The following is a 15,725-nucleotide window of genomic DNA, read 5'->3' as shown; positions in this document are numbered from 1 at the left end:
CATAATTTGCTTGAGGGCAAGCAAATTTGGGAGGGGTGGACTATCATGAACCATAATTGATGTATGTCCAAATTTCTTTAAATATAGAATGAATATATCTAGTATACAATATATTTTAATACATGATTAATTTCATATCTAATCCCTTATTTTATAAATCAATGTTTCAAAAATAATAATTATATAAAATAGATAATATTAAAATCTTATAAATATATTGTATATATTAATTTGTATATGTAATTACTAACCATATTTTTATTATTAATAATGTAAATGATCTAATATTAATTAGAATGCATATATAAATTAAATATAGATCCTTATCAAAATCAAAATACAAATTATTACAACAAAAGAATGTCTATAAACTAATATAACTAATATTGAATAAAAATCAAATTAATAGAAAAATATAATCTTTACAAACTAAGAGACGAGTAGTCACATCTATTGGCTGCATTATAGGAGGGAAGTCAAAAATCAGGGCTTAAACATATTAACTATAAAATACATTGTGAGTTATTTAGTATTTAAATCATAGTATCTTAAACTGAATTAGTTGATCATGAAGTAATGAACATTTAACATTGTTTATTGATAACCTTTGAGAAGGGATCGTTACATGCCTACAGGCTTGGGTGGCTGTGGGCTCCCCCGGATTCTGCCCAGGAGGGATGTCGCCTTAGCCAGTAGGAATCCCAGAAGAATTGGGACCAGAACAGAAATGGAGGGGGAGAGATGAGTGGGTGTATCCAAGGAGTACTGGAAAGGAGGAAGGCGATCCATCTCGATTCCCACTTACCTCAGTAAAGCAGATACCTGGGCAAACCAACACTGGGCCTAACAAGTTGAATCAGTGCCTGCAATTGCTTCCGAGAAGCGATGGGCCAAGTAAGAGTTATGTGTCCCCTTGGCCGAATCCGCAAAGCAGTGAAGACAACAGAGAAACATAAATCTGCTGGTCTAAACAAGAAGCTTGAAGTAAGAAAATTTCATTCCAGATGTTGAAAAGAAAAGTGTTTCTGGAACAAAACAATGTTACAAGAGATAAACAATTGGTTGTTCTTCTATTGAGATATTCTGCTAAATGGAAAAGTATTCTAAATGATTTAGTTTCTTCTGATGACGTTTTGTTTCTTTTCCCATGATTATTGGGAATACAAATGTGTTTTCTTAGTTTTGTTTGCCATATTCCTGAATCACTTTTCATTAGATAATTATGTTTCCTTTATTCTTTAGCTACAGTTTGTATCACATTACTGAACTCTGGTTCTCTCTTTCGTTTTCCAGGGATATACTTGCTCCTCAAGTTAAAGTTGTAAATGGTCAGATTGTTATCAATGAAGAGAGCCTTGTAGTTTCCCATCGTGATCTGAACACAGATGATTTTCGTACATATCGTAGAGTGGAAGAAAGCACTTCTAAACTGAACTATCATACGTACATGAATAGATCACCTGCAGAAAGATGGTCCAAGTCTGATACTGAACTATTTTACAAGGTAGATGCATGGTGGTTGTATCTGTGTTTTATCTTCTCGCCCTTGCAATTTAACCTGTTTAGTGCATCACTCCTGTTTAGAGTCCACATACAGAGAGAGGAAAAAAACCTGATGAGACTTAAGTTCATGTATTTGCTTTAATGGGTATTAAGTTATTAACTTATATAACAGATTGAATACATGAGACTTTTACAGATAGCCGAAGGCTTTTAAAAATGTATTTGCTCATTGCTGTGCTTAAATTGCCCTTGATTTAGGCTATGCAACAGTTTGGGACAGACTTTGCAATGATTAAGCAACTATTTCCTGGAAGAACACGTCGTCAAGTAAAAGCAAAATTTAAAATTGAAGAAAGGAAAAATCCATTACAACTTTCCGATGCATTATTCCATAAGACGCAAGGTAAGCGATATAATTCATATGTGATGATATAAGCTGTCACATCCCCAAGTGATGCATCTTCTTTTATTGTGATTTCATTCCCTCATCCTTTCATTTCTGCTAAAACTCTGTTTTAAAATGTAGGTGCTGTTGTTAGTTTAAATGAAAGAGTTGTATAGATGATCTTTAGTTCTAATTTCTTTATTATATTTACTGGTAAAACTGTTTTGTACCTATAGAAAACTAGCCAAGCTATTTATGCTTCAGTTATCTCTTTGTAGTATGTCATTATCACATGTCATTGTGATAATAGAGTTGCAGTCTCACACATTTACAAAACAAATCAAATGGACACGCCAGTGATGGTTACAACCATAGTTTGCAAACTCTGCAAGTACTCTCAAATTTTTTTGCTGCACGAGTATTCTCAAGTTTAACTCTCGCATATTTATAGATGTAAAAGAATGTAGGTAAAATTTTCGGTGAAAGGAAAACACTAGATAAAAGATGCATTTTTTCACACGATGTTAGTGCTATAAAACTACGCATTTTCTCTATTGAGATGTCAATTTCTAATTTAATACAAATTTCTAATTGAAAACAAAAAATATATTTTTCTTTAAGAGATTTTAAATGTTAGTTCTTTCTGAGTTGCTGAGTTTTTCCCAAGTATATGCCGAGTTGAAAATTTTGGGCTCACCGAGTACTGTCCAAGTCCGAGTTTATAAACTATGGTTACAACAATGTACCCTATGTTTGTTTCTTCGGTGTCTAGAAAAATGCAAAATCTGTCGGAGATAGATAATATACTACGTCCTCAACAGAATCATTACATGTATTTGTACTGGTTCATGAGAGAAAACATACTTCGCGTCAGATTTTTGATCTACAATTATGGATTTACATCAAATTTAAGCCATGATTAACCATCAAAACTTTAAGTGGGTTATTTGGCAGATTTGGTTCTGGCAATCCAGTTTAATTTCAAGTTGGGATTTTAATATTAGCTTTTCATTTTCACTTGATACATGATCTAGCAAATCACATCAAAAATCTGTTAAAGCTGTGAAGGGAATAATTTATGTATAGATAGGCTATGTAGTCAATTTTTATAGCCAGGCAATCTTGTAAGCCTTGAGGCTTTTTCTTTATTTGTCCTAGTGATTTCCATGAATACTGCATTTCACTTTTCTAATCTACAGCCTTGGACGTTCAACTTATTGTGATTGCCTTTTCTATACTGCTCACAGCAATGCTTTATTTATTAGATTGTGGGACTTATGAGGCAAATTCAGGCTGCTATGACATTGTTTACCTCAGTGAGGAATGTTTCTAAAGCTTTGTGGGACCTATTGACTTAGCATGCATTCTTCTCTAGTTTTTTGTATGAGATGGACAAATGTCCATTCCCAATGGGTTCGGTGATTTGTTTCTGAAGTCTGCAGTCTGGTACAAGCCTATGCAATATCATAACACCAAATATAATTGGCCAGAAGCTTTAATTTACCTTTAAATAATCTGAATGTTAAGAACAATCCAACTGGCATTTGATGATAATTGCAAGTAAATGGGATATCCTATAAGTTCCTTGCTTGTGGGCGTATCCCATAGGAAACCAGGAGAATACTTTGATTGAAAGAAATGACACGTTTGTGTTAAATTTTTCAATATGATTAAATCTTTTTTTGGTCAGTCCTAAGATTCTCTAGATTACATAATAAAATCATGATGCACTAATAACCTACATCATCACAACATTATCTAACCTAACTCATAAACCAGAATTTAAGGTGTGCGTTCTTAAGAAATTTACAAAGGAATTCCATGCATGAAGCTTATTCATAAAGATTGATCTGTGGCAATTGAGTAGGTTAGGAAGCTGAGTCATGTGGAATGAGTGAGGGACCTTTAGAAACACAATATTACTGTTAGTTTGACTTGTATTTTCCTTTTAGGATTGCAAATTATCTATCATAACTTGCTGTGCTTTTGATTGACATTACCTGCTATAGTTGTTTGTGGACATTGATATGATCACTTTCCTTCCAGTAATATAGAAGCTAAGGCTAGTTGTTAGTAGTGTAGATAGTACTCGGTGATTGTAAAGATGTAGCCCCTAAGCAAATGAGCCTTCAATATGGTACTTTATATTTATATTCTTTAATAGATAAAGGTTACCTCATTGATGCAAAATGGATGTCTTGTGTACAGGAAGTCATTATTTGTTTCTTGTGTTCTCAATTTGTGTAGATGTTTTGGTCGCTTTAGTAGGATAAACCTGTGAGATCAAAGAGAAATTAATTAAAATGGGGAGACACACACACACACACACACACATATATAACAAATTAAGTTTTCAATTATATTAATCATGTTGTTGAATAGATGTCTCTTCTCTTGGTTTATTCCTCATATAAATACAAGGATACTGTCATTTGGAAAATACATACCAAATATGACACTGCTTAGTACATTTGCAGCAGTCCTCGAAAAATCAACATGGTATCAGAGCCAAGTTGCAAATGTAAGAGAATGTAAGTAAATAGAACTGTGGACAAAAGAAAGGTCACATAGTCTGCAACTATAGAGAACACGTGAATTAAACAGTGACCAGTATTAACAAGAATGAAAAACATGGCTGTATGAAGTAAAACATGGCTGTATGCTGTATGGCACTGCTATATGATTTATAGATCTGCACTGGTATGCTCTGTTGCAACATTTTCCATGTCTCAATTTGGACAAAACTAAACTGAAAATGAGAAAGAGCTCTCTATAGTTCCTCGAGTCGACAAAACATGAAGAAATCAAACAATTAAGGGTACTGAATTCATGCCACTATACTTAATGGTTATAAACATCACCTCTGGCATCTAAGTGCAACTCTTGAAATTCACACAGCAAACAATGATTGCTGCAAATTAAAAATTTCTTTCCAATATCTGTCAAATTGTCTGAGTAGTTATATGAGAAAAAAATGCTATGTTGCCATTTTGAGTTCCAATCTGGCTGTCCACTGATAATTCCCCACTGGTTTTGGTATGACTGGGTTCAGCCATACAATATTTTTAGGATTTTCTCATGAGTCTTCCCTCAAGTGGAAGCTACAGGAAGAATCATTAGGAGTATTGAATTCATGTCAGTAGACTAATGGTGCTAAACATCATCCCCTGGCATCTTAATGTAACTTCAAACTTAACACAACAAATAATGACCACTGCAAACAAAAATATTCTTTCCAATAGTTTTAAAGTGCCAATTTGAGTTCAATTTTGGTTTTTCACTAATATACATAGTTCCATGGAGTTTCCTGATGGAGGAGCAGGGGAACATGGGGATGGGTTTCAGAGATAGGGGACCAAGGGCCTAATATTGGGGACTGCATGGGGATGATGGCAGAGCAATAGTGAAGGGGCTGGAGCTGATATACAAATTGAAGCAAATTGAAATCTTCAATGTAAAAAAACTGCAATATAACATCTTTACGAGTGCCCAATGAATGACAAACTAATATTCTGAAGTTAAATGTTGCGTTTAGTATGTAGTGGCATGTACCGTGTAGCAAACGATCTAGGGGCATCCTTGACATTGGTGACAAAGGTGGTGGTTCTATGGGGGATGTTTCCCCCAAGTCCCCGAGTCTCGGAATCATCCCTCGTATAGGGGATGGTTGTTTTTTTTGAGGGGGACGTCTCACTGGGTTGGTGAAGGCATGACACTCACACTAATTTTATATGGATGCATGGTTTTTTGAGGGGGACGTCTCACTAGGTTGGTCATGGCATGACATTCACACTAATTTTCTTTTAACATATTCTTGAAACTAGAAATGTAGCTTATTAGTCTGACTTGCTCTTCTAGAAGTGAATTTGCCCAAGAGAAATATATGTTATTTTGTCAAAATATTTTTAATGTGTTAATGCAAGTGTTTTCCTCCAAACAGGACAATGTGATTTTTCAAAGCTTAGATACTCTTAAAGCTTTTGGATGTCCCAAATGAGCTTTTAGCTTTTTATGTTCCCTATTAGGACTTCCTTTGCTCTAGAACTCCTAGATGAGGCCTAGATTAATGACTTGATTTAGATTCTGTAACTAGGTTAGTTATCAATGGATAAATAATTATATATTTCAACAATGTTCCAAAGGGAATTCTAATAATTATAATAATCTTAATGTGCATGAGATTCCTCAAGGGTGTTTTGAAGAACTCATCCTCATTATAAAGTCCTTGGGAGATGACACAAGTTGTATTGAGCCTATTCATCAAGCCTAGGATCTCATTAATAACACATGCCATTCGACCTCCTAGCCCTACTCAAGATTACTGTTACTCAGTTGGACCTTTATGCTACAAGCCTTACTTATCTGCCCTACATCCCCTCCATAATCGACGATATGTGTAGAGGAATCTTCATCTGCATTAATAATATATTCCTACTTTTTTATTAGTCATATGTTAGAAGCTTATACCGGATTTGTGCATCCCTACTTTTGGATGTGGGTAGGTCTCGGTCAAATGTAAAGGTGGGATGTGTCTAAAAGCTAATAGGGCATCCAGATGCACCAACAAGTGGTGGATGTGCTCGTTGGCACATCTTGATAGCATCCTGATGCTAATGCACCTTATTATGAAAAACTTGAAAAAAGTGAAATCTAACTTATAAAATGTGGATTAAAATATGAATATTTTTTTATTTTTTTCCACAAAACCCTAAAACAACCCTTTATAAGGCTATTCATTGATAAAACATTTCGTTTTGTTTGTTAGTTTGCTCTCTTCTCATTTGGTCTCCATTTTTGCATTTCTAATGGTAAGTGATTATATTCAGATTGGATCGTTTGTGGTATGCTAGATAGCTTCCTCAAAGGAGATATAAGTATCTAAGGTAAGTAGTATTTGACCCTACTGTTGAGTTTTCTAATGAAATTGTTTTGTAAATTTTGATGAATTTTGGGATGAATTTTTAATTTTATTTTTTAACAAAATAAAGAAACAAGTTTAGCTCTTGTTGTAGTATTGTTGTATCTTTGTTTTGCACTTGTATAGTTGCATTTCTTAGTTTTTTGTAATTTAAATTTATTTAATTTTTTATAATAGCAGGAAACTAGATTGCAAGAATGGCTGATTGTGAAAGTTCAGTGGGTGGGGAAGGAATCGATAAATCATAATTGATATAGCGTCTCCTTAATGGAGACATAGCACAACAATTTCACAAGTTTTAGGAAGTGGGGCATATATTTGGAAGTGTAATTATTGTAATACTAAACCAAAAAGTAGCTTGTATTCTCAAGTGAAACTTCATTTTATAGGATTTATTGGTAAAGGGATGAGAATGTGTCACGGGCCAGATAAGAAGGGGCTGTCTCCAAAACAAATTGCTTATATTGGCGGAGCCAGAAAAAATGCATTACCTAGTGATTCAATGGTGGCCTCCATATATTGATTTTTGCCTATATAGTAAGTGGAAGAGGAGGATTGTAGATGAAGTGCAAACTACCACCTGCAAAAGAGGTTTATTGGACTTAAAAAATTGAGGCAAGAGTCATTGCTGAACAAAACATTGCGTGTTGCCTCTATGCAAATGGTCTTCCTTTCAACTTGTCAAGATCACCTTATTGGTGTGGAATGGTGTTAGCAATCAATAGTGCATTGTTTGGTTCTACAAGTTTTGGATTTGAAAAGGTGCAAACCACCTTATTGCGAAGGGAGAGGAATCCTATAGAGACCTTCCTTATAATCAATTAGAGAATTTTGGATTGAGTCAGGTGTTTTAGATGGATGGAGAGACACTAGAAACAATCTATTTATTATTCTTATTGCAATGTTCTCCAAAAGGGAAATATTTTTGTGGGTAGTTGATTGTGAAGGGGAAGTGAAAGATGCATAATTCATTTCTAGAATTTTCATTGAGTCCATAAAATTGGTGGGTAGTGATAATGTGGTCTAGGTAATTGCAGTCAATGCAAAAAATTGTAGGCATTCAATTGATTTGGTTAAGGGCTGATAAGAGCACGTTTTTTGGACACCATGAATCATATATTCCCTTTCTCTGGTGATGCAACAAAATGGCACTCAACTAGATTGAGTATGAAACAAATATAAGAAGAGGGTGAGATCCTGATGTTTGTAACGAACAAACAAATGTCACAATCAATATTTAGATCTTTCTTGAGATTGGAGATCTTGAAGGTAAATACTAAATTTATTTTATTTTTAAATTTATTTATGTTATGTTCATTTATCAATTTATATATAAATTGGTTAATATTTATTATTCTTTTAATTTGTAATTTACCTTAGTTACACTGCCACGAGGGATGGGAAGATGGGGAGAAAATCTTTTGGGACAAGGGGACAAAGAGGCCTCAATTTTAAGAAGACAGGGGGATGCCGACGGGAGACGGAGGGGGGGAGGTGTTATATACTATATACTATACATGTTGTACTTAAAATGCTAGTTATGAAAATATGTATAACAATATAAGACATAAAGATGCAAAATACTAATTTAGTATAATGTAAATACTTTAGTCTTGAACATTGAACAATAAGTATTAAAATTTTAAATACTCGAATGGCAAATGAAAGAATCCTAACTTCTATAATAATAGTCATAGATATCAGAAGTATGAGTATCTCATCATAGAGATGATTATGTTGAGCAACATGATATGATATTTAATACGCCCAATAGAATTTGAAAACATGTTTAATGTTTTTAAACAAACTATATTTTTTGAGTTGGATAGCAGCTAGCTGCCCCTTGGAGGGGTCAAAGGACTTGTTCTCGTCCCCTCGTCTCCTCAGGGGGCTCGTTGTTGTCCCCCTGTCCTCATCCCTAGCAAGAGAATGACCCAATGGTAGTTGCGTCCCCGTCTTGGGTGTGTCGAGGAAAAAGGGCGGGGATGCATCCCGGTGTTAGTATGTTATTTACATATTGATATTGTTATTAACTTGAGTTGTTGAGACTCGATTTACATTCATACTATTGTTATGAGACAACTTTGCAAGGTGCAAGATGCATTGGGTCAAATGGTTAGTTGCAACCAATGGGGTGTGTGGAAGGCGTCAGAAGGTGAAGTTATCGGACTTGGATAACAATTGCTGGGGCCCACATGGAATATATATTGGAATTGACCAGGCGTATCATGACTATGCTCCATAATGTTAATACATATGCACCTTGTTTGGGGATGTCTATGATGGAATGGACACAATGGTAAAGAAACTAAAATTGACAATAGAAGAACGTGACGATGACCATGTAGAATGTGAAACCTTATGCAATAAATGATGAAGATGACCCCATAAAATGTAAATCCTTATGCAATAAATGTAACCAGTTATACATCATTGTTGGGAAAAGATGACCACCCTATTGCATCTTCTTGCATATGCCCTACCTCTGAGGTACTAGCAAGAAAGTACTTTCTATGCCAAGGAGATTAGCACCATATAGAGATGAAGTTTCTGCCAGTGGGTACACGTGGACATTTACAACACTCTTCCAAGATGAACAAGTGTAGAAAGAAGTTAGGGTAGAATTTGTCTTGTTTATTTCAGTAAGAAGTCATACACCAACAACTATTGACCAATACGACATGGAAGCTATCACATGTTGGTACCTCCATGGTAAAAAATTTGGATACCTCCAACCTCTTGTAGTCTATATCCTTTCACAAGTTGTTTTTTTCGTGTTTTTTGACCACTTGTATTTTAATATTTTGTACATAACATCCTTTAATTACTTTGCATTTATATTTTTAATTTGTGGGAAAACTATCCAGGTTGCAAGCTCTTCTACCGCTGAACAAAATTGGAGTATATGCTTCTTTATCCACTTTGTGAAGCGTAAATAGTTTGGTTAAAAAAAGCTGAAGACTCTGTTTACATTTAGTCCAACGTGCATCTTTTGTCATGTAAGGCGGAATACCACAAGGATGGGGCGGCGAAGCTTTGGGGTGTAGTCTCTGAATTTGCCAATTTGGATGCAACCATTAAGGATCTTATTGGACTCACCATAGCTTGATGATGATTATACCCCTACACATGGTGCATTTAGTACGAGTGGAGTTGCTTTCAACTTAAACGATCCTGAACTTGCAGCAGCTAAAGATGAAAATCAAATAGATGATTTTATTTGTAATTATTTCGATGATTGATGAATTATGAACTACATTTTGTTATTATAATGATTTTCTGATTTTCATTGGAATCGTGAATATAGAAATTTTTGGTATGGCTTATTTGAATATTTGTTTTGTATATATGTATTTATTTAAAATGTATATATACACACACATGTACCCAAACGTGTCCAAAACCTCCGAAATTTTTTCCACGTATTGAGTTCTTATACCCGCATCTGCATTCGGATTCAAATTGGTAACTTAGGTTAGAAGTGATCAAATTTCTGCATACACTCATCCTTCTTATCAAATGAAGACATATAATGAGTTGTAAAGTTTCTGCAAATTCTATAGGTTCAGATCTGAGATAATACCTTTAGTCTTTGTTGCTGTTCTGATCTTCTTCCTCTTCTAAATGTAGAAGGTAATTTTCAGAAACTTTAATGTTATTCTGAAACTTGTTTGTCTTTGCAATAACTCGTATAGGGCAGTATTGTTTTAAGGAGCAGACTTCAATGCATTGTGTGTTCTTAAACTACAATAACACCGACCTATTATACCATGACCAAAGGACATGTCCCTTAAAGGGACATGGCCCTCTCTAGGTCGGCCCATACCTCACTTATAGAAATCGGCGCCCAAGAATGAGATAACACATATATTAACATACATAACTATTAGTTATGGTTAGTGTATAACAATGCTATTGTCAAGGATCACCGCCCATTCTTATTTGCTAAGTGTAAAGTATATAATGCTTTTGAATGGTATAAAAGGGGAGAAGATTAAAGTGCGGTCTGCACTCTTAGACCAGTATGAATTTCACTGTTATAAATTTAACATGAGTTATGTAAATCATATGATAATACGTCATATTCCTACCATAATATGTGATAGTTATACGCGTGATATGTACTTTAATTTCTGAGTTTGTAATTTGTATTAGCTTGCATGCTGACCGATCTTCTTCGATGTGTCTCATTTCATTGTTTTAATTGCCACAATATTTACTAGATCACCAACTATTATAGATACTTGAATCTCTCATGAAGTTCTTTCAATGATTTCTTGCTCTCTTATACAGTGCTCTAAGTCCGTCTTTGACCTCCTTTTATTAATTATTAACCATTTCCCCTTCAATGCTTGAAACTAATTGTCCTTTTGACCTTATTGGTGGAATGTTAATCAACTTTATAAGAATTGAGTCACCTCTTTTCATTGATTTCTTTTAGAATAAGCTATTATTCCCCCAAATTGTTCTCCCGTTTTCTCTTCCCCCCTTGTCTAATGTAAGAGAGAGAGACAATGAATTAGAATGGTCTCAACCTTTCACAATTATCAACCTTTAGAAGGGTCACAAATCTTCATCATTATTGCCCTATTGGAAGAATCACTTCCTTATGTCCTTCCCATTCCCGTTTTGTTCTATTAATGCTTCTCTAATTTCTTTGTTCCATTCTTTCTTCCTTCCTGCATATATCCCCCTTCAAATGAACTCTTCATTTATATCTCATGGTGAAGAAGTTGGTTTTCTTCATTGCATGCATCTTGAATTTCCATCAAACTTAATTAATTTGTAATTATATTTTATTATTTGTATATCATTTTTTCATAAGGCAAATGCTACCTTATAGGGATAGCTCTCTATATTAATATAATATAAAATAAAATAAAAAGATTAGCAGTTTACAGTTTGTGACACAAGGAGATATACCATCACTGAACTCAAATTTCAACTCCAATTGAGCTGATTATAGAGATTCTTATTCTCGGCTAAGGTTGAATTCAAATCGTCCATATTGGGTTTGACAATTCTATTCTTGAACAATGACCATGCCTTTTTTGTTTTTCCCTTTTTAATTTCTACTTCCAGATTGAAAATGGTTGCCAATTCACCTGTATGTGGCTTCGCGTGGACTTTGTGCATGTTTACTATTGTAGCTTCATAGTCTTTTTCAACTATGAGTCTTCTTACAATACTTAACCTTGCCATGGTGTTTACCATTACTTTTATAATGAGAGTGAGCAATCATGCATATATTTCCCTGTCATGTGCATGCGTTAACACTTGGGCTCAAACATTGGCTCTTAAAATAATGGCCTCCTTTTCTAGTTGGTTTTTCAAACAAGTGAAGAGGCAAGTCATCCGTTTTACTTGGTCTTCATTAACTCATCTGCCTAAAATCGCAAAAATTCTTGCCATTGCTTTCTTAGCTCTATTTGTAATAATGATAAAAATCTGAAGAGAGATGTTATGTTGCTTGAAACTCTTGTGTGGTCATGGTTCCGTTTCTAATGTTGCATTACTGTCTTCATATAGTCGCGTCCGCTCTTTTTTTGAATTTTTGAATTTGAAATAACGTGTTAAATATCCTTATGCCCAAATTCTTTTCCCATTAACAATTTGTTGTGAGGTTTTCACACCATCGCCCCAAAATTTTGGGGACCCCCCTTTTTTTTTTATCGCCTTGGCAAATTTTTGGATTGCCCAAAATTTGAGTTTTGAAAATTTCGCACCTTGGACACCTTTAGGACAAATGTGGATAGACTTAGCTTATTTTTACCCGGCTCCAGTTGATTTTCCAGAGCAACCAATTTTATCCTTAGGCCGAACAAAATTTTAAAGAGCAATATTTGGCAGGATAAAATTGTAAATTTGCTTAGATGTTTTCTTTTGAAAATTTGAATATAAATGCGTAAATTTAAAAATCTTTCAAAAGAAATTTTTTTGCTAGACTTAAGTTTTGGAAAATCTCAAATTTTTCTTTGGTGAAAATTTTAATTTTGTTGAAATGGGGCTAAATTGCAAAAAATCGATTTTTGGTTCTAGATGCAATTTTATTTTATTTTTATTGGCATAGCAAAATCGATTTAGAGAGAAGTTGCAAAAAATTGGCTTTACTTGGATTAATTTGCCTTGAAAAAACTTTTTAGTTTTTAATGAATTTGGTAATTTAATATTGAAAAAATGGCTTTTAGTTAGCCAAAATCCAAATTTAATGACGTATTAATCTATGTCACAAGGTTCGCCGAATTTTCGGCTCCAAGTTCGAAATTTTGTGAACCTAAAAAATAAATTAAAAATTCGTATAAATTCGGCTCAAATTCGTCTTGGTTGCAGGTCATTATTTCTACCGTAGCTTGTAGGTCATCATTTCTATTGTAGATCACAGGGCATGGGATAGAAATCGTTTGTGCAGGTCGCAAGTCGTGGGATACAAATCGTTTGTGCAGGTCGTGGGATACAAACCTCAGCTTTCCATCTGCCTTGCAACGAACAAGATGGAGAATCAAGGCTTTTCAACGCCCTGCAAAATCGTTCCTTTGTGAAACTTGTCTTATTTCGTTCCTCCATCGACAATGGCGGACCTGCGCATTCGCATTCGCATCCATTCCTCTTCATTCGCAGTTTGGGCACAAATATTATTTTTTAACGTTAGGAGATTATTTAATTATAGGTTTGGGGTAATAGTTTTAAATTTTTACTATAGTATGTTTAATGTTTGGAGATTATTTAACTTTGAATTTAGTTAATAGTTATAATTTTTTATTATTGAATTTTTTTTAATCTTATTAAGATATTATTGTTAGTAATTTTATAATATTTATTAAATATTAAAACATGTTAATATTTTCTATATTATATAATCATAAATATCATATATTTATAACTAAACATGTCAATACTTATATTTTTTATATTATTTTGTCAATTATTAAAATATATAATAATAAAAGCATATATTTATATTTTCTTTTAGATTACATTAGGCGAATTTAATTTCGAATTTTTTTGAATTTTTTTGACTTGTCGAACTTCATCCGAATTTCATAGTTGTCGAACTCAGACTCGAACTCGAACCTTGTGACTTAGGTATTAATTACTAAACCCTCATTAAATGGAAATATTTAACACCCTCAAGGCATTATTTAATTTCTTTTTGCAATTTGGAGTTAATTGGCAAATTTAAAATGCAATTTTCCTTTTGGCAAAATTAATTTTGGTTAAGTATTTAATTGTGGGCCATAATTTTGCATTAATTATTTGTTTTTCTTCCTCCTAGGGTCCAAGTTGCCCAGCTTGGGGGGAGTAAGAAAATTGGATATAAGAGGAGGCCTCTCTCCCATTTCTTCCTCACTTCTCACTTCTCCTTCTCAAGGTGTTGGTGATTTTGCAAGAGCAGATCTGCACTCTTCTTGCTTGGTGAAATTTTTGGAAGGCGAAATTTGTGGGAGCCGAAATTTGTGGAGGGCGAAATTTGTGAGAGCCGAAATTGTGGAAGATAAAATTCTGATTTTTCAAGAGGTTGTATTTTTGCCCTAGGTTGGGTAATTTTATTTGGAGGTGAATTGCATGATAAATTTCTGATTTGCAAGGGATTTGAAGTTCTTAAGGTCTTGTCCTAGGTTCCGAAAAGTCGCTGTAAGATTATTGGTTAAGGTGAATTTTCATCATCTAGAGTTGCAAGGGGTCCTTAAGCTGACATCCTTCTTTCGTTCTAGTCTAAGGATTGCTCCTCTTGGTTCTACTTGCCTTCTAGTCCACCACTTTACCATCTTGTAATAGGGCGACAAGCATGGAAGATGTTAGTGCAAGTAAGAATCCCAAGCGGGCAAACACTAAGAAAGACAAAAAGGATATGATGCCCAAAACTCCCTTCTTCTCGAAAATGAAGAGAATAACCGACACCAATATTGGTACAGTGGACATGATACGGATGAGGGAAAGACTGAAGGAAGGACAATCCCCCTTGGCAAAGAGGATATCAATGAGACAGATTTTGGATCGAGATTGGATGAGCTGGGAAACGTTGCCATCAGGAAGAAGCATTTGGGCACCCTTTCCTCTCTCAATGCTTTTATTGGATTTGAGAAAGAATATGAGAAGGATCACGAAAGGATACTACAAGCAACAAGTGGCGTGGCAAAGTTAGCGGAACTCAGGGCAAAGCATACACCTTGTCCTCCTATGTAAGAAGTTAACAAAAGGCTAGCTAAGTTCATTGCCTTAGTTAAGAAGATGAAAGAAAAGGGAAGATTTATATTAGAAGATCATTTGATGTAAGCCCAAGTGGCAATTTCCCTTTCTTCTAGAATAAGACAAGTGTCTATTTCTGATTGGCCACCATTTTGGTGCCTTCTCATTGGTTGCCACTTTTTGCACTTTTTTCATTGGTCCATTGATGAGGTGGCGGCTTCTCATTGGCCAATGGGGTGGCAACCCTAATTAGGGTTGTGAGGATCCAATCTGGATCGTTGATCTTGTTTTGATCTCCACCGTCCATTGTATTTTTGGCCCCTATAAAAGGCCATTTGCTCTCATTTGTAAGGGGGTTGGAGAAATTGTTGCGAAGATAATACCAAAATTGCTCTTTTTTTCATTGTTGCGATTTGCATGTTGATTAAGAACATTGGGTATTATTGCATGTTTTCTACTCCCACTTAGTTAGATTTCCTTTCAAGTTGTTAAAGTTGGTTTCATTTCAAGTTGCTAAGTAGGAGTGAAGTAGATGGATAGTTGTATGGTAGCATTGGTAAATGTTTGATAGGGATCAATACTAGACCACTAGCATCCTAGCGGGTGGTTGGGAAGCTTTGTGTGGTAAACTAGTTTATTATTCTTTTGAATCATTGCACCTGTGGAAGTGAGGCCGCTAGTCAGCTCTCATAAGGTTTGATCCCCGTCCATTTGCTAACCTTCCATTCATAG

The 15,725-nt window shown here is 34.7% G+C and overlaps 1 protein-coding gene across 1 annotated transcript in view; it reads left to right on the top strand.

Annotated features, from left to right (window-relative positions):
- LOC149550495 (Homeodomain-like superfamily protein) overlaps positions 1-15,725 on the top strand; it is an 87,388-nt gene that overhangs the window by 10,638 nt on the left and 61,025 nt on the right. The window contains exons 5-6 of the mRNA XM_089793498.1: positions 1,294-1,504; positions 1,762-1,906. Of these exons, the coding sequence (XP_089649624.1) occupies positions 1,294-1,504; positions 1,762-1,906 (356 nt within the window). The remainder of the gene's footprint in view (positions 1-1,293; positions 1,505-1,761; positions 1,907-15,725) is intronic.

The sequence above is a fragment of the Cupressus sempervirens genome, chromosome 7 (genome assembly GCF_028749045.1).
Source record: "Cupressus sempervirens isolate cs-2001-9-10 chromosome 7, ASM2874904v1, whole genome shotgun sequence".
Classification (NCBI taxonomy): domain Eukaryota; kingdom Viridiplantae; phylum Streptophyta; class Pinopsida; order Cupressales; family Cupressaceae; genus Cupressus; species Cupressus sempervirens.
The sequence above is the reverse complement of the archived record's forward strand: the minus strand, read 5'-3'. Positions and strand labels throughout refer to the sequence as shown.